The 19,817-nt window shown below is 49.0% G+C and overlaps 1 protein-coding gene, 1 long non-coding RNA gene and 1 other non-coding gene across 4 annotated transcripts in view; 1 reads left to right on the top strand and 2 right to left on the bottom strand.

Moving 5' to 3' along the window:
• Positions 1-13,023, bottom strand: part of HS1BP3 (HCLS1 binding protein 3) — a 693,029-nt gene extending 680,006 nt beyond the window's left edge. The window contains exon 1 of one of the 2 annotated variants that reach the window (XM_069605896.1): positions 12,700-13,023. In XM_069605896.1, the coding sequence (XP_069461997.1) occupies positions 12,700-12,725 (26 nt within the window). In that variant the 5' untranslated portion in view covers positions 12,726-13,023. The remainder of the gene's footprint in view (positions 1-12,699) is intronic. The other variant, XM_069605895.1, reaches the window with a different exon arrangement.
• On the top strand, positions 4,593-5,960 carry LOC138452581 (uncharacterized). The gene is made up of 4 exons (XR_011260232.1): positions 4,593-4,647; positions 4,815-4,956; positions 5,390-5,522; positions 5,761-5,960. It is a non-coding gene; the product is annotated as an uncharacterized lncRNA (long non-coding RNA).
• A 69-nt stretch (positions 13,024-13,092) lies between the features above and the next one.
• On the bottom strand, positions 13,093-13,174 carry TRNAS-AGA (transfer RNA serine (anticodon AGA)). The gene has a single exon. It is a non-coding gene; the product is annotated as a tRNA-Ser (tRNA).
• Positions 13,175-19,817: the final 6,643 nt, after the last annotated feature.

Here is a 19,817-nt window from a genome sequence, read left to right as displayed (position 1 = left end):
GGTGACAAATGGGACACAGGAGTGGTTGGCAGCAACATGGTAATGAGAGAGGATACTACAACTATTGCTGAACACAACAACAGATGTTGGATGACTTGGGTCAAGTACGTACCCATGCTAACGTGGATAGAGAAGGATGAAGACCCAATAACAATACTGCCGATGACTGCACCTAAGGTATGCTACCAACATAAAGGAGAAGTGGACATGGGATACAACACCAACTGTGCAAGCGTGACAGAGTTACCTGAGGGGGGAGCAGGAACAGCAGTAGTAATGGACCATTACTGGGCCTGTGGAGACAAGGCATACCACACACTGCCCCCTCTGTGGAATGGTATAGGCACAAAGGTACACGTTAATGTACCATCACTAGTGGTGCCCCAGAAACATGTGAATATGGCTAACTTCCCCAAAATGGATGAAGGAAACAAGAGGAAGAAGAGATCTGTACAGCTTCAGAAGGGGCCAGAGAACCAAAACAACGGCAACAACACTGTCCTGAATAGAAAGAAAAGACAAGGAGAACCTCTGACAGGAAATTACCTATGGGGAAGGTCGGAAACAGCACTCACTTCAATTCCGCCAGAACACAGACTATTCAGCAGAGCAGCAATGTTCTTCTCCTCAATAATACATCCGGGACTACAGGCTTACGCAAACGCAAAATGGCTCCAGATAACTAGATGGGAACTAATGATGACAATTAACTCTACAGTAAATGGATTCAACGCAATAAAAGAGGAAATGCGAGCAGTGAGGATGGTAGCACTACAGAACAGATATGTACTGGACCTCCTCACAGCAATGGAAGGAGGGGTTTGCGCAAAGATAGGTCAATCATGCTGCACATTCATCCCTGCTAACGATGCTGACAATGGTACACTGACAGAAGCAGTGTCACAATTGGCCCAGATGCACTCCAAAATGATGGATGAAAGTAAAAGGTGTGAAAAAGGATGAGAGCTGGTTTTCGATGTTATGGTCATGGATGCCATCTTGGATGTCAGATGGACTGAAGATTATAGTTGGATGCATTATTTTGGCTGGAGCTGCACTTATCATAATAATATTTTGGAAGGCCCGGAAGGCACGCACCACAGACGAGATGATCGAAATGGTCGGTATGCACCCCTTGATGCCAGCAGATGACGGCCAACACACAGGCCCAATAATAAAAGAGAGAGAGAGGTTGCGTAACCAGATCATCACCAACCACCTGGACCCACCATCTGTGAAGCTCGAAAACCCAAGAAACCCAAGGAGCTACATAGGGAAATGGGTATACTGCACACCTGGAGGAACCTGTGTATATATGTATTGGTCATTTGAAGACCATGTTAACCACTATGGGCATTTGGGAGGAGTAACTAAAATATGGAGAGTGAGAGGAGATAAGGAAAAGGATATGTTTGTGGTCGACAAGTCGACCAGAGGGGGGATTGAAGTGGGAAAAGTGAACAAAAGGCTCCCACCAATCCCCTCTCACCCCTGGCCTAGAGGATCACGGCCCAGACACCCGCCACGAGAGGAGTTTGCCCATCTACCAGACGACCAAATACCCTGGTACAGGAACATACGGATGTGCCCACTCGCCTGCCCACCAGCCTGCCCTGCACATGCCGACACCTGCGGCATGGATGGACTCAACTGAACCATCCAGGACTAAATCAACACATCGTTAGAGATGCCATGACGACCTAGCCAACGGTCAGCACACCCGTGCAAACATGCACACTGGACACTCCCACACCAATCCACACGAAGAACATACTCAGTGCTATGACGTAGGCGACAGACACACCCACGGACGTGCATCTTTATTATTTTTCATATAGGCTTTTCAAAATGCAGAAACGCAAGACGCATAATGAACTCATCTAAAAAGCTTGCTCATGCTCCATAATGAGAAATATAACGAAGACACGATACTGGGGATGAAGCAATATGATACTATAACCTAAAGAGCCTGTGTATCAAATGGCTCCACCTATGCACCAGACCCAAGTAGGCCGCAAGCAAAAGCTTCCATGAACATTGAATGAGCAAGAGTTCGGTTGCTGACCCTGCAGAATGAGCCCGGCGAAAGCAGACAGTCAAGGGCACAACGTTGCAAACTCGCATACCGCAAGCCGACGCCAAGGTCACACCTTCAAATTAAGCCAGGCACACAGTGGGAAATGCAATATTAATTGTGCAGAATTCTGCCTCAACCACGGTCCCACCTCACGTGACCAAGCCGAACCTGATAGGGTGCCAAGCCCAGGAGGAGGAAGGCGCCTGGATCCCCCGTCTAAAGACACAGGCAGATACAATTAAGCGACTCAATGGACATCTGCGGCGGTGGGAGTAGTCGGCCTTCCAGCATATGAATAAATCCTCACATTGTCTGCACATACCCATAGTGAAACATTGTTGCAAATGACAGGTGCACCGCGAGCTGGGAACAGCGATGGTCCCAGACTGGGGGGCTCGCGGGTGGACCAATCAGAACATGGGGCCCTTATCACGGACGCCATTAACATTGACCAATCCTCAGGGGTCTTCATGTAACAATTTTTATGTATCAAATTGAAGGGACAACCCAAGTATACCACCTGACTGACCCTTAACCACTAACAACGTTCTCTATACGTATGCTATACTAACCCTACCACTCGGGGAACCAATCCAGAGTGGCGATAGCTTTTTTGCTAACTTTCCCAGGTGACGCAAGTAGCGCGTCATACTAAGGTAAAAAGGGCCTGCGAGCCCCACGATGAGGAGAGTGTGTCAGGACGGATGCGTACGATCCTCGACCCATCCCTGCCGTTTTGTTTAATAAACAGCAGAACCACCTTGCTTCTTGCGTGTGTCTCATACTCTATCTCTTTTTTGGGATATACGGGAGGAGTTGGGGCCTCCCTGCCCGGAGGTCCGCGGATGGCCCAGCCGACCCCGGGAGAATTTCCCCCCGACAGTGCTGCTCTGGATAAGGAAAGCAAAACAACAAAGAACCAAATGCGTGGGAACTCCCGTCCCATGCACACTGTCTCTGGCCGGAATCCAGCCAAACTGTTTAGTATGAAGTTATAAATTCACTTCTCAAGCGTATTCGGCTTATATAGTGGCAAATCGTAGCTGTGACTTTTCAATTTACAAAAACAGGTAAAAAATAGACAGACTTATGCAATAAATTATTTCGCTCTCCAAATCAATTTTTCTTTTCTATTAGCTGTAATATCGGATGTAGAATGAAAAACAACTTCAAAAGAGCATCCATATAGACTTGTTTTCAAATTAGAAAGTTTTATAAGAAGGGAAATCTCATAGAAACTCCATGCCACCACCCTTGTCCAGTATTATAAAGCAAAAAGAATCCCAAGAGGACAGAGTTTACCTCAAACCCACACTGTGTAAAGAGAGCCAAGAGTTCTTCAAAAGGTGGGATCAGATCCTGAACAAATTTTCACTGGACCTTATACTCCTAACCATCGAGGAGTTATCGAAATCATTAACTACCATACATCAAGAAACAGATGAAATTAAGGAAAAGCTACTCATACTTCATTCTGCAGAAGACCTCAACAAAACCATAGAGGACGTTAACAGAATGGCTATAATGGGGACATAGAACAAAGAAAGATTTGAAAGTTCCGGAGAGATACATTGGACTAAGCTAGAGACATCGTTTATACGTGGCAGGAATTTTACAATTCTTCCAGACAGGTACCCTCAATACCACGACAACCACCGACACATAACAGTGACACCACAGAGAGCAGTGAAGTGAACAGTAGAGAAGGGGAAAAACAGCTCCCACCGTCCCCTCGAACGACAATAGGGATATTGTCTTACTATCCGTAGGAAAAACCAGTCGAGAGATACGATTAAGAATATGCGAACATAGGTCATGCTTGAAAAACAGAACTGAAAATAAACCTCTTGTGGCCTACTATCTATCTGCTAACCATAAATACACTGATCATAATTGGTTTGTTATTCAGAAAATCTCATCTCCTCCTAGAGGAGGTAACAGAGAATTATCTCTCAGCCGAGCTGAACAATGATGGATATATAATCTGAACACAGTAAATAGGGGGTTGAACCCTTCTGTCGAGTGGAACAGCCTGATTGTCTAATGCAGCAACACCAGCCTCCATCTGTGGCTCTATCAGACCTTGTTGCTCCTTTCTTCCCTTGGGTCTATTCAGTGCATAAACATATCTGTTTTTTACCATGCAGCTTGCATAAACATAGGGTGACATTATACATGTCATCATAAACAACACCAGGTAGGGGTTTGAGTTCTGCCCCTCCCCCTGTGTTGTGTTAACTGTCTCGGGTGGCCTGCCTTGTATATGAATATTTGAAAAATCTCTAATCCTTTTTGTGCACATCCAGGCTACACCTATCCCTCTGCACATTTACCAACTTCGCATGCCGCGTCCCGCATATATTTGCCGTCTTTACATCATTCATTTGGGTTTTGCTTTAAAATCGTGCACTATCCCTTTAAGAATAAGCAGGCTGGTAGTCGCAGGTGTTCTTCATATGCACCTGACGTTGTTTTGTATTTAAGTGCACGCCCAGTGTATGCTCTCTTCCTTTCAGAACCAGACCGGGTATGCGAGCACACGTTTGTTGCTGGAAACAACTACAGCATAGGTAAGCTCTCCCTGAAACTGCACTTTAGCTTGTATCTAGCACATGTCCATTCGTGGTCTCTCCCCTATAGCCTTTCACATGGCTATTATGCATGCTGCTTTCTGTGACAAAGTATTTACCCGTGGATACCTGGCGTTTGATGCTTCTCATTTTTCATTTTGTTTTAGTGCCGTGCGTTTAATACGCTTTTAGGAGACAACACTTGCCGTTGTATTGTATCTAACATCGGGTTAACAACGCTGGTCGTACCACATGCCAGCATCTCTGTAACAAGCGATTGAAAGGTGTCTACTTTTACAGCGACTTGAGGTATTCTTCCTAAATAACCTCTTGAATAATGCACACTCGGATCGATCACTTTCCTGCCTCTCCCTTTTTTAACTAGGCATATCTGCTACCTCATATAATTTACAAGATTGCTTATTATGATGTTCTTTTTAATTTAGGGTGTGCTTTCAGCACTGTAGCACAACAATGTTGCCCGGCAGTTAGGCCCCCCATCCACGCCTAATATTGCAGTTCGTGCAGCCACGCAGCACATCTCTTCATTTAAGAAGGAAGCTGGTAATCACGTATGTGATTGATGAGGGATTATTTACTTCTCATTGAAGCTTTTCTCCATTTTATAGCTTGATATTAGCTCGCATTAACTGAGTAATGCATGTAGTTCTTGTAAAAAATAAGTTCAATCAGCATGATGTTCAGCATTAACGTGAGGGTCACTGTACATCTATCTCCATAGTGACCTCCCCTTGACTTGGATGAATGTATTGTCACGAACTTGGCCACAGAACCATTGGCAAGCAACCTTCATTTACAATTGCCCCAAGCCATTTTTTGACTTCTTTTCGTCACACTCGACCCTGTGAAAACAAGTAAGATTTTGTACTTCTCCATGTGTCACACTGTTTTGTCAGTTGTATATGTTGTTTTAGTAAATAAGCCGTTTTTTTTAAACATTGAATAGCTGTTAGCATTGGAAATGTGTGGGTCTGTGAATTAGAAGAACAGTCTGCCAGCATGAGAATATACTTGGAAATCATATGTATACTTAAATTTGCAGCTATATGCTTTGACTGCTTGTGGTAACCATATGTATATACATCTTTTTAGATTCATGATGTCAGTATGACATCAGTCATGAGGCCTACTGTGAAGAAATGACCTGTCCTGAAGATGGCCACAATACTCACCTTTGTATGGACACCTGAGAAAATGTCCAATCCAACCAATGGCTGAAACATGTCGACATTCCACATCTCAATAAATGTCTAAAAAGCAACAAAATTATACATCTATAAAGTACACAACAACAAGGTTACTGGTCCTTGTATTCATATTACACGATCAAGGCGATAAAGAAAAAAGCAAAAAGGTCAAATGGATGACTAAATACACCCCATTATCCTGAAAACTGATTTTGTAAATGCCTAACTTTAGTCTTTTTACATATCATAAAATGTTGGTCTCATGTATGTTAACGCATTTGGCTTATTGTATCCGCAGATGCCCTGCAGTAATGGTGTTATGTAAATAGTTGTGTGTGTGACCATAGGATGTTCAATCTCTTTCTAGGATCGTAGTAGTGAGTGGTAATTAATTCTCAGTGCCGGTTCCCCCGACACACTTCCTCTATACTCCGTTACCTGTCCCTCCTTGAGAATTTCTCCCCCGTAAACAAACAATCTTTTGGGACTTGGCCTTTTCTTTCTAATACATCACTGTGAACAGGACATGTCAGAATATGCCAGTCAAGTGGCACAGCGAGTAGAGCGCTCGCTTTGACATCCGGCAGGGCCAAACTCAGCCTTTCATCCTTCCGAGGTCGATAAATGAGCACCACACACCGTGGGTAATAATAAGCAGCGCTCAGATACCTGAGGGTTCGTAGCGCTATATAAATGCCTAATTATTTATGCCACAAACAGAGCATTCAGACTTCTCTGTAACATCCTAAAGCTTGATCAATCTGCTTTTTTACCAGAAGGACTCCATTTATCTGGAGAGGCGGGTCCCTGAGGTCCTCCACATTTGGAAATGTTTCTCCTATGTTTCATTCTTTATTCATAGACCCTCCTACAGACAGCAATTCCCAAAGAATACCTGCGTGGCATATCAATCACCGTATCAGTTAGTTTCCACAGCATACAGTATATTTCCCAGTACTGCTGGGAATTAGCATAGCCCTATATGTACCTGCATCTGAGGCAGACCTATTCATTATTTTATTTCCTGGACTAGTAGGACAACTTTAATACACCTATTGTTTTGACACACGGACTCTGGCTAATGCCATTCCTACATTTGCTAAAGTTAGCATAATATGAGTGTATTAAGATACACTTACGAGCGTTGTGGCGTCATCACGTCAGACGCAAGACCTGTACATAGTAACCATCAGCCCTTGCAACGTGGCTAGCGGCTTTTACCTCGTTGCTGTATCCATGCTGGATGAAGTCCCGGACTGTGAGTTATAGTTACCTTTACTTAACATTTGACACACAGCACATTCAAGTGCCATCCCAGATTAGCCTAATGCATATTCTCACTACAGACCACATATGGGCTACGATCACCCGCACCAGATAGTTGATAGAAGCATCCCTTTGACACACAACAGACAACACATGCCGCAGTAAATTCCACCAGACATTTACAGCCTTTAGTTCCTTCCAATGCCATTTCCACTACTTAGACTCTATTATGTATATGTTATAAGGTGGATGTTTCTCATGACTGCGCATACAAAACTTGTTTTCTACCACACTCGATACTCGATCACCTGAATAGCAACACAAAGTGAGATCATCCCCACAGGTTGGGCTCCCATATTATGACAGACTATCGCCTTATTATTTACACCAATGATACCCACTATTATTTACTGTGTCTTTTCCAATTTGTGTAGCTTTCGTGATGAATCGAACAATAGCAATTTGAAAATGCAAGTTTGCAGCACACTATTATGGCACGTAGCCGACACCTCCTGATATACAAGGTGATTTGTCAGGCTTTGGATGACTGTTAGGAAAGATTCCCATTTATGTGTAATTTTCCCTCGAGTTGTGTACCACCCAACTTTTTGCTGATGTTTAACACCATAGTCTGACTTTACCAGCGGAGCCCAGCCTTCTGCTGCACTCCTCTAGGCTTTTTCACTATGGGGAAACTGACATTCCCTTAAAACAGTCAGTACTGGGAGACTGTTTCCCTTATTCCTTTTCCATGTTGCAACTTTTCTGCAACATGTAACACGTGTACAATGTACCTTCCAGTACAGTACACTTGGGTCTTTTAGTCATTTCCAAAGGCCCTAGATACTCTGGAAGGATTCTTTTCGTATAAGTGCGGATGTGCCTTGGACAGGGCTGGTGGCAGCTTATCATTTTGTATATTTGTAACCCTTTCCTGCCATGTAAACCGTGATTACCGCGTTTGGTAGGAATAGGTGGCCTGGCTCCAAAATGGCCATGCCATGAGGTTCTTTGTCCTGTCCTTTGGCCATCTTGCCCCTTAACCTTCCCCAGGTCGAGCTGACCCGGATTATTTCAGCATGCATTCTCCGGCGAAAACTCCAAGCTAAATGGCCATGCCATGAGATTCTTTGTCCTGTCCTTTGGCCATCTTGCCCCTTAACCTTCCCCAGGTCGAGCTGACCCGGATTATTTCAGCATGCATTCTCCGGCGAAAACTCCAAGCTTTCGCAGGCTTCTGCATGCCTTGTGTGTGTGTGTGCCTCCAGAATGAGGGCTGGAACGTCTGGTTCCAATACACATCCTGGGTGCCAGAGAGTCTGGAGTGCTGTGAATGCCTGGGACCACTGTGGTCTGTGATTGGTCCACGTATAGTATGCTTGTATGTGAGTAGATCTCCCATTGGATCCTCTTCGTTTTGGTGCGAAGGAGATTCTGGATAAGAGAAGGCCCCAAACACCCATACCATGTCGAACTCTGGAGTTCTCACTGAACGAAGGATAGGATCCAAGTATCCTGAAACTAAGAAGCCGAGTCGAGGAACCGCTGGTGACCCGCGGAAGGTTTGGCACCCTGAGCCTGCTGTTATCCCGTGGGACCTCTCTGCATCTGGTCATCCTAGAAGGTCTGCAAAGACGCCTCGACCCATTCAATAGTGGTACCAACTATTCTCAGTACCTTCATCAATATCTGCAAGTAAGCCTTCTCGGAAGTGTCCCTGGGCCAACCAGTGGGCTAACCATCTTACGCAGACTCTTTGCCCTGATACCACCGCTGTTTCGAGGAGGCCCTCAGAACTTGGTCTATCGCTAGGTCTGTGTTCACAGCACCCTCACACCGAATTTGGTACATTTGGCATTGCCAGGTCTGAAGTGAGACGAGTGCACCAGGACCGGAGCATACGCGGTTACCGTGTCGCCCAGCCGTGGTGAAGAACACTGCAGGTGAGATGCATTTGTGCCCCTCTTGCCCCTGATGCCTGCTGCAGTGAAACTGGCCTGATCCATCCGCCAGGAGCTGAGCATTCGCCACTGTTCCGTTTGGGAATCATCACTGTATCTTCGCCGTGGAAAGCCTGAGAGCCATCAAATTTCCGCACTTGAACCTGTAACCGAAGTGGACTCGACTGCCGAAGTTTGGTCCGGAGTGCGCTGGGGGTCGGTGAGTAATCGCAACCCTAACCGGTGGCCCCTAGCGCCTCCATCCATTTTCACACACGAGTGGCCCCTGCCCTCAAGTGGAGGCCCTCCTTGAATAGTGGGAACCTATTCTTCATCACCTCACCCAACTTCCTGAGTTGCTACAGAACCTTGAAGAGGCCCTGTTTGGCCCATTTGAAATACTGCACGTGCTGGCATTGCATGTACAATTGAGCATTAGGCTCCCCTCATCTTAGGGATTGGACTGCCACTTAGTTGGAGTGTGTTGGATGTAGAAGGGACTAAAGACTATTTGCACTGCTTGTTTCCTTCCCCTTTTAGGTTGTGGACCCATTTCGTGCATTAACCCTTTAGACCCCAATGGTCTTGTATATATGTATTTAGATAGAATTGTATTGGCTTAATAGTATTACTGGGATTTGATTTGTCTGTTGAAACTCAAAGGCCTTGAAATGAATGTATATGTATTTTACTCTATCTACACCTGACTGGGAGTGATTTGTAAGTGTCCTTTACTCTATGTGCTCATTGAGGTCTTTCAGTCACGCTTACCCCTCCGGAGACCTAGTCTTGACCGCCGCCAAGCTACCTTGATTGGTCTGGCTTGTCCAGAAGGTTACGCTATTCCAAGAAACTAGGCTGGCCTCGTGAACCTCTGCCCACCAGGTCAGAGTTCAGAAATCCATCTTAACAATGACCAACATTTCTTTGTACCAACAGCAAAAGCATTGTATACTCGCAGGTGGAATAACACAGTAAGATCAAGATTAACCTTTTAATACATTAATAGCCCATTGAAACCATTTTTTCTTTTTCGATTAAATCACAGTTTGCACTATGTAAATAAGAACCCCTGATGAAGAGTTTGTCTCTTCGAAACACTGTGGGTCCCTCGTTAAAAGAAAAATGGATTTGGAGAACAAAATAATTTATCGCATAAGTCTGTGCATTTTTACCTGTTTTTGTCAAATTGAAAAGTCCCAGATACGATTTACCACTATATAAGCAGACTACGCCTGAGAAGTGAATGTATAACTTCATACTAAACAGTTTGATTGGATTCCGGCCAGAGAGTTTGCAGGGGACGGGAGTTCCCACACCTTGGGAACTTTCTCGTTTTGCTTTGCATATATTCACAGCCCATGTGCCAGGGTCACCATTTCTCCCCTGTACCTTCAATACTGATACGAACACATTAACCCCACTTGATTGACAATTGACTATAATTCCTATTTGCAAGGGAGTACGGTGTATACCCAAATACTAGACTCTGGATAAGGAAAGAACAGCCTTGTGTTATCTTGGTGACCACTCTCTTGACAAGGATGCCCTGGCACCCCATCCTTCTTAAGCTGGCAGCAAGCCTCCCAACCCTCCTTTTGGGGCCGAACTTCCTGAAATGGCCTGCCATCGCAGCTGCCACCCTGTGTCATCTTCAGTTGACGGCCTGATTATTCAACGGTTAAGATTGCAGAGGGAGGGTTTCTCCAAAGGGCTGGCACTCGCTGTTCAGGGGTCTGTCTGCCATCCACCCCTGAGGTCTATGCTAGGCATTGGCAGTCATTTTTCTCATGATGCATTAGGACTGACCTTGATATTCTTAACTGCGATTCCGTCAAGGTGTTAATAGTTTATTACTGCGGGATATGTGCTGGTGTTGTCTTTCTCCTCCCCGAGAGCTCAAGCGTGGGTGATAAGGGCATTTTAAAAATACTCTGGCTACCAATTACACCTGTTGAAAAGGCGGCATCCAAGCTCTAAGGGGCATAGAGGTTGTCCACCCCAGTGTTCGTTCTGCTTCTCCCACTAGGGATCTTCTCCTAGTTTTGAAAGCGTGGTCTGTTTTTGAGGACCTACCATTGTCTCTTCCTGGTGGCTATGGCCTCTGTCTGCAGGCTTGGACTAGGAGCCTTGATTTTCTCTAAACCTTACCTTCGATTCATTTCTTAGAGTCTTGTGCTTTGACCTTCTCCTCTCTTCAGGCCATCTCTGAATGTCATCTTCATGAAGATCTATTGCTCATGACTCTGAAACGTTCTTCTGGAAGCTCTGTTTCACCTCCTGCCCACCCCCAGAATGTTAGAAGTGCGCTGAGAACTTACCTGGAACAGACTGTGTGTACCAGAGAGTGGCTGGAACGGTTTATCATCTGAGGTGGGATTGGTGTATGTGCCCACAATGGCAAGCAGGTGGATTTGGACGGTCATTTGCATTGCATACAAGGAATCTGGACTGCACTCTCCACCCCCCTTGGGGTGGTTCAACTCTTGATCCACGCGTGCCTTATCTGGTCCGTGCGCAGGGCTCAACGGTGTCCGCTAAGTGACGTTTGCAGCGCAGCTACTTGGGCAACCCCCGGGATATTTATCAATGACTACAAAATACATTGGGCTGCCTCATCAGTCCTTCAGCTCAGCAATTTTGTTCATTTGTGAATGACTGAGTGCTACAACACAATGTTGGCTTCCTACTGCTTTCCACTTCCTAGGGCAGTAAGGACTGTGATGTGCAAGAGGGGCGAGGAGGTAATATCAAGTGTACTTAACCAGTAATCCCATTACTCATAGTCTCTTCCTTGTCCCAGTCCTAGGGGTCCCCCTCATCGACCGGAGGTTCCCCCTCACCGACCGGAGGTATCCTGGGTAAGTGGTGCCTTGGTACCCTCCCCATGGCAGGGGAGGGCTCAGCTTTACCAGGAGGGTTTTTTAATTGGCCAAGTGGTCCCTTTTGGGAGGCAGAGGCCACAGACAGTGATGACTAGGACAAGGAAGAGCAGGAATGGCATTATCACCTAAGCAAACTTGACATTGTTTTGTCCACAAGGTGGCTCTAACATGTCACCCTATGTGCTAAAAACAAACATGACTGGACGGCCATCATTGGAAAGAAGCATTTTGGCATGTGTGCAGTTGTTCAGCACATACACAGAGCTCTGAAGTTTCCCGTGGCCATGCATAAGAATGACATTCTTTCCTGTTTTGCTTGGAAATCTGGGACTTGTGTTTTTTTTTTTAAATTTCAAATGGCAAAGAAAAAACTACAAGTCCCATAATCCAAGGGGGGCCCAACACTGGATGGCCTTCTCACGCACGGCATCGGGAAAATGCAGAACTCTGCACACATCGCCTGTGGGTGGGCTGGGAGGATTACAGGGGGGTCGTCACTAAACTGATTGGCACAGAACGAAACCGTTTGCTAAGCTCAGCACAACAGTCAGCTGATGGTCCGAGCAAGGTACATGTGGGCACAGTGCTAAAGCTGCTGGTGGGCAGCGCCTCTGTGTTGGGCACATTTATCAGGCTGTAGGGAGAGTAAACACGCTCTTGAACTTCCTGGAGCAAAGATCACAAAAGGAGAACGGACGCTGAGAGGCAGTGCCTTGGAGTGGGCGGACTGGGCTGCTGCCGGGGAACACTGACCTGGTGGTGACCATGACGGCCGGCATGGCAGCAGGGCGTCCCGGGGGCTCGCAGCGGGTGCTGCTGCTCAGCTGCTGCTCCCTCGCAGCCCGGGATCCCCGGGCAGCTGGTGCCGCTTCTGCACTCGGTTGTTGGCGGCTGAGGCTCTGTCACGAGCCCCGGCGAGTAGGAGGCTCCGGCTGTGAATCAGCAGCAGCGCGACCAAGAGCCCTACCTCCCTCCCTCCGCACAGCTGCAGAAAGCAGAGATCTGAGCAACAACATGGCGGGGCTGGACTGCACGGAAAAGAAAAACATGCAGCGCTCGAGGAAGGCTGCGTTCACTAGAGCTTCCTCCTTCCAACGCCGACCTCGGCCTTATTTATTAATTTAATAGATTTTAAAAAAAGCAACTCGTAGTCGGCAGGATTCGAACCTGCGCGGGGAGACCCCAATGGATTTCTAGTCCATCGCCTTAACCACTCGGCCACGACTACTTCCTGCAGCGTTGGAGCTTCTCCTTTCCTAGATTTGCTAAATGACTACATGTGTGATGTATGTTTTCACACGAAACAGTATTGTTACAAAGTTTATAAACAGCAAAACCATATTCAATTAAGAAGTAGCAGTGCTAACTTTGACCATCGTGTTTCCTTTCTGCTCAGCAGAGTACACAAGTCAGGAACCAGACAAACGAGTTACTTGATGTAAAAGGAATAGAATTGCTATAAAGACGCAAATTAAAATAAACAACGTTTCTATTCTCAAAAAGAAAGCGGAAACGACGTGGTTTGTATGCTAACACGCCATGCTACAATTTGGCCCATACATAGAAGGGTTGCAGTGCTGTCACCTTCTCTCAGTCCTTCACTAATGAGGGGTGCCAGTCCTAGGAAACCCCTTGCTCACCAATCGAAATCCTGATTAAAATAATAGATATTTTGTAGATTTAGATTTGTAATCCTAGCTCTCCCCCAGCTCCCCTAGACTGGGGCACCATATAAACATAGTTTAACCCTCCGCACCCCCAGACTCGTACTGTTTTAGTTTTGGCCATTACGTGGCCAGTGGTGTAACCACCACTGTGCAAATCAGGCTTAGCTATTTCCCGCTCATACCCCCCACCCCCCTATTAGCCCCTTCTCCCCAACATTTTGAGTTTTGTTTACTTAACCTGGCTGACCTACAGAGCCCGTGGCAGGACTAAATCCTGCTGAATTCTGTGTTTTTATAGAACAGTCATTGGTATTTAGTTCTGTGAATTTTCCAAATATGTGTTGTAGTTGAAATATTAGAAATTGATTATTGTTTATTTTAGGATCCTGTCCCTCTGCCAGGCAAACATTTTATAAGTTATAGTGTACAAGACACTGATGCACAGGGTAACATGTCCAAAGATTCCCAGATGTCACAGTCTTGATATAACAATATTTATTTTATCATCCAGTTTCACCCAATTCTCCATCACAACTTACTTTACCCAACTGCTCGCCTGTCAATTGCCAAACTCAAGTCGCACTCCTGCTACATTCCCAATCGGGTTCCCAATTTACCCCTTGCCCTCTCCATTTCCTCTTAAAGTTTCTAGTTCTTTCTCGCTCTCTCTTTGCCCTGATCATCCCTACCCATTGTGTTGCTGATTATGCTTCTCCTGTCCTTTCTCACAGTCTCTCATTCTCCTCCTCCCTTTGCCAAAACCTCTGCAATTTATTTCACATTGTTAGTCATGCTTAGAGCCTTGTGGGTCAGGGCTGACTAAAGAATTGTCACTGCTTGTGGGGGCCTATTTCAACATGACAGTTGGGGCGCCCTTTCTTAGAGTGGAGAACAACAGTCGGATGCACCCATGCGGTCCATACATTATAATGGAGACAAAGAAAAACAGCCAGAGGGTTAATAGCCACAGATTATCATGAAACAGACAGCCAGCAGGGAGCTCACACTCCAAATGGCCAGGGAAAATGTACTGATCTTTCTTTGTCAGCAGGGGCTAATGTAGAGCAACCATAATAACAAGGCACTACAGAGGCCGAGGGAGATGACGACCTGAAGGGCTCTAATAAATTCAGCTTGGAATGTGCGTGCCGCAAACAGCACATTTAAAGTCCCAAATGAAAGGTGCATATATTGCTGTGACATAAGACTGCTGTCTGCCGACATGGGAGTAGTTGCTGGGGTCCTTTCAATTTAAAAGATTGACAGGCCCTGGCGCTGTCTCCGCTAGGGCCAAAATGAAAGGTGCTGTTATTTCCTGTGATGTAATGATATGCTAACTTTAATTTTTGAAACTTGAAGAATCCTACAGCTTTTTAGTCACAGAATGTTGGCAAGTATGTACCTGCATTCATATGCATAAATGGGTAGGCAATTGAAATCATGATGTACTGCATGTCAGGGGAGTGATTGGAAGGGTGGGGGCAGGAGACAGCTCATTCTCACAGCACGCCTTACATGTATTTGTGTGTGGTTTCAGATGTGAAAGAGAGAGATAAATGCTTGTAACACTGAAGCTGCATCAGAATAGTCTAATTAGAAGTTCTGAAGAAGTTAGTTTCCCCCACACATGTAAGTGTGCCCTCCCCCAAAATCTGTGCAGTTAGCCAGTCTCCAAAATTTGAAGGGTTAGCCCCTCCCGAAATGTTTGCCTACTTGCACGCCTGTACGTGGTGCATCAACTCAGCCTAAAAGCTCAAAACGATTGGCACAGGAGTACAGATAAGCAGGAGGTGGGATCTGAAGGGGGACACACAGTGTAAGGAAATATTTCCATTGAATGTGTAATGTCCCCTCCAGTTGTGTACCCCCCAACTTTTCTGCTTTGTTTAAACACCATAGTCTGACTTTACCAGAGGAGCACAGCCTTCTGCTGCACTCCCCATGGCTCCCCCTCACTTCTTATGGGGAAACTGACATGCCCTTAAAGACAGTCAGTACAGGGAGACTTTGTGTCCTTGTCAATGTTGCAACTTTTCTGCAACATGTTGCAAATGCACAATGTACCTTACAAGTACAGTGCACTTGGGTCAACCTGTCATTTCCAAAGGCCCTAGATATTCTCAAAGGATTTTTAGAAGTGCAGATGTGCCTTAGACAGGGCTGGTGGCAGATAATCATTTTGCATATTTTTAACCCTTTCTTGCCAGGTAAACCACGATTAACGAGTTTGGCACGGTTAGGTGGCCTGGCTCCAAATTGCCACACCACAAAGTTCTTTGTCCTGTCCTTTGGCCATCTTGCCCCTTCACCTTCCCCAGGTCGAGCTGCCCTAGGTCAGTCCTTATTTGGGCATGCATTTTCACACGAAGCGCCAAGCTTTCGCAGGCTTCTGCATGCCTTGTGTGCGCGCCCCCATGATGTAGGCTGGACTGTCTAGTTCCAATACACATCCTGGATGCCAGAGAGTCTGGTGCGCTGTGAATGCCTGGGACCACCGTGGTCCATATATGGTATGCCTGTATGTGAGCAGATCTCCCATTGGGTCCTCTTCGTTTTGGCATGAAGGATATTTGGGATAAGAGAATGCTCCAAACACCCATACCATGTCGATCTCTGGAGTTCTCACTGAACGAAGGATAGGATCCAAGTATCCTGCAACTAAGAAGCTGAGTTGAGGAACCGCTGGTGACCAGTGGAAGGTTTGGCACCTTGAGCCCGATGTCATCCCGTGGGACCCCTCTGCATCTGGTTGTCCTAGAAGGTCTGCGAACACGCTTCAACCAATTGGAATCTTTGAAGTCGTGGGTGTTAGTCTTAGCAGTGCACGGTGGTGACGCAAGTTATGGTTGCTTAGCTTACCATAACTGGTGAATTTCAAGGGTTTTTCGGTTTTACTTGGAACCATAACGTCCCTTCAACCAAGTTTTTTTTACTGAATTTCATAGGTTTTTAGTAGCGCAACTTAACCATAACGTCCCTTTAACAAAGTTTTTTTACTGAATTTCATAGGTTTTTAGTAGCAAAACGTAACCATAACGTCCCTTCAACCAAGTTTTTTTTACTGAATTTCATAGGTTTTTAGTAGCGCAACTTAACCATAATGTCGTTGTTTTACTGAATTTCATAGTTTTGTATTAGTGCAACGTAACCATAACGTCCTTTTCAATGGAGGAAGACCACTAGCATTCTAGATTCTCAAAGTGGGAACCTGGGGTGGTAAAAAAAAGATTTTTCTTCCCAAACCGGGAAGCTGCAGGCAGGCGTCCTGGTGTAGGAAGGAAAATCTTTTACCAAGATGGACACCATCGAAAGGGAAGGCGGGGTGTATAAAGAGAACACAACAGGGCATCGGCGGGGGGTCGGGAAGACCAGGAGAGAGACACGGGGCATGAGTGGGGGGTAACACGAGGGAGACACGGGGCATGAGCGGGGGTGGGGGTAACACGAGGGAGACACGGGGCATGAGCGGGGGGTGGGGAAAAGGAAGACACAGGGCGTGGGGGGGAAAGAAGGGAGACACGGGGCATGAGCGGGGGGTGGGGGTGAACAGGGGAGACACGGGCCATGAGTGGGGGGAAATGGAGGGAGACAGACACAGAGCAGGGGTGGGGGTGAACAGGAGAGACACGGGGCATGAGCGGGGGTAGGGCAAGGTGGGGCCCCCACCCCTGCTCATGTCCCGTGTCTGCCCTGTTCCAACAGTGCTGACACGGGGCATGAGGGCGGTGGGTGGGGAAGGAAGGGAGACATGGGGCATGAGCGGGGAGTGGGGGGAAAAAGAAGACACAGGGCATGAGCGGGGGTGGGGAGTACAGGAGGGAGTCACGGGGCATGAGCGGGGGGTGGGGGGTACAGGAGGGAGACACGGGGCATGAGCGGGGGGTGAGGGGAACAGGGCAGACACGGGGCATGAGCGGGGGTGGGGGAGGAAGAAGGAGGACACGGGGCATGAGCGGGGGTGGGGTGGAAGAAGGGAGACACGGGGCATGAGCGGAGGGTGGGGGGTACAGGAGGGAGACACGGGGCATGAGCGGGGGGTGGGGGGGGGTACAGGAGGGAGACACGGTGCATGAGCGGGGGGTGGGGGGAGAAAGAAGGAAGACATGGGCATGAGCAGGGGGGTGGGGGGAAGAAGGGAGACACGGGGCATGAGCGTGGGGTACAGGAGGGAGACACGGGGCAAGAGCGGGGGGTGGGGGGGTACAGGAGGGAGCCACGGGGCATGAGCGGGGGGTGGGGGGGAAAGATGGGAAACACGGTGCATGAGCGGGGGGTGGGGGGAGAAGGAAGACACGGGGCATGAACGGGGGGTGGGGGGGAGAAGGGAGACATGGGGCATGAGCGGGGGGGTGGGGGGGAAGAAGGGAGACTCGGGGCATGAGTGGGGGTGGGGGGAAAGAAGGGAGACACGGGGCATGAGCAGGGGGTGGGGGGGAGAAGGAAGACATGGGGCATGAGCGGGGTGTGGGGGAAGAAGGGAGACACGGGGCATGAGCGGGGGGTGGGGGGAAAGAAGGAAGACACGGGGCATGAGCGGGGGTGGGGAGGAAGAAGGGAGACACGGGGCATGAGCGGGGGGTGGGGGGGAAGATGGGAGACACAGGGCATGAGCGGGGGTGCAGGGGAAGAAGGGAGACACGGGGCATGAGCGGGGGTGGGGGAAAGGAGGGAGACACAGGGCATGAGCGGGGGGTGGGGGGAACACAAGGGAGACAAGGGGCATGAGCGGGGGGTGGGGAGGAAACAGGGCACACACGGGGCATGAGCGGTGCGTGGGGGGGAACAGGGCACACACGGGGCATGAGCGGGGGGTGGGGTTTGAACAGGGCACACACGGGGCATGAGCGGGGGGTGGGGGAACGGGAGGAACACACAGAGCATCAGCGGGGGGTGGGGGGAACAGGGGAGACACAGGGCATGAGCAGAAGGGGTGTGGGGGGGAAACAGGGCACACATGGGGCATGAGGGGGGGTGGGGAGGAACAGGGCACACACGGGGCATGAGCGGGGGTGGGGGTGGGAAAGGAGGGAGACACGGGACATGAGCAGGGGTGGGGGGGAAAGGAGGGAGACATAGGGCATGTGCGGGGGTGGGGGGGAACAGAGGAGACACAGGGCATGAGCGGGGGTGGGGGGGAAGGGGCGAGACACACGGGGCATGAGCGGGGGGTGGGGGGAGGGGGAGAGACACATGGGGCATGGGTGGGGGGAGAAGGAAGACACGGGGCATGAGCGGGGGGTGGGAGGGAGAAGGAATACACGGGGCATGAGTGGAGGTGGGGGGTGGAAAGAAGGGAGACACAGGGCATGAGCGGGGGGTGGGGGGAGAAGGTAGACACGGGGCATGAGCGGGGGGTGTAGGGAGAAGAAGGGAGACATGGTGCATGAGCGGGGGGTGGGGGGAAAGAAGGAAGACCCGGGCATGAGCGGGGGGTGGGGGGGAAGAAGGGAGACACGGGGAATGAGTGTGGGGTACAGGAGGGAGACACGGGGCAAGAGCAGGGGTTGGGGGGTACAGGGGGGAGCCACGGGACATGAGCGGGGGGTGGGGGGCAAAGATGGGAGACACGGGGCATGAGCGGGGGGTGGGGGGAAAGAAGGGAGACACGTGGCATGAACGGGGTGGTGGGGGGCTAGAAGGGAGACACGGGGCATGAGCGGGGGTGCATGAGCGGGGGGGCTCATGCCCCGTGTCTGCCCTGTTCCAACAGGACAGACACGGGACATGAGCAGGGGGTGGGGGGAAAAAGGGAGACACGGGGCATGAACGGGGGGTGGGGGGGAGAAGGGAGACACGGGGCATGAGTGTGGGGGTGGGGGGAAGAAGGGAGACACGGGGCATGAGAGGGGGGTGGGGGATAAAGAAGGGAGACACGGGGCATGAGGGGGGGTGGGGGTAGAAGGAAGACACGGGGCATGAGTGGGGGGTGGGGGGAAAGAAGGAAGACACGGGGCATGAGCGGGGGGTGGGGGGGAAGAAGGGAGACACGGGGCATGAGCGGGGGGGTGGGGGGAAGAAGGGAGACATGGGGCATGAGCGGGGGGTGGGGGAGAAGAAGGGAGACACGGGGCATGAACGGGGGTGGGGGCGAAGATGGGAGACACGGGGCATGAGCGGGGGTGGGGGGGAAAGGAGGGAGACACGGGGCATGAGCGGGGGGTGGGGGGAACACAAGGGAGACACGGGGCATGAGCGGGGGGTGGG

The sequence above is a fragment of the Ambystoma mexicanum genome, chromosome 4p (assembly GCF_040938575.1).
Source record: "Ambystoma mexicanum isolate Mex_15411 chromosome 4p, UKY_AmexF1_1, whole genome shotgun sequence".
NCBI classification, from domain to species: domain Eukaryota; kingdom Metazoa; phylum Chordata; class Amphibia; order Caudata; family Ambystomatidae; genus Ambystoma; species Ambystoma mexicanum.
Note: the sequence above shows the minus strand (reverse complement) of the source record. Positions and strands in the feature narration are given on the sequence as shown.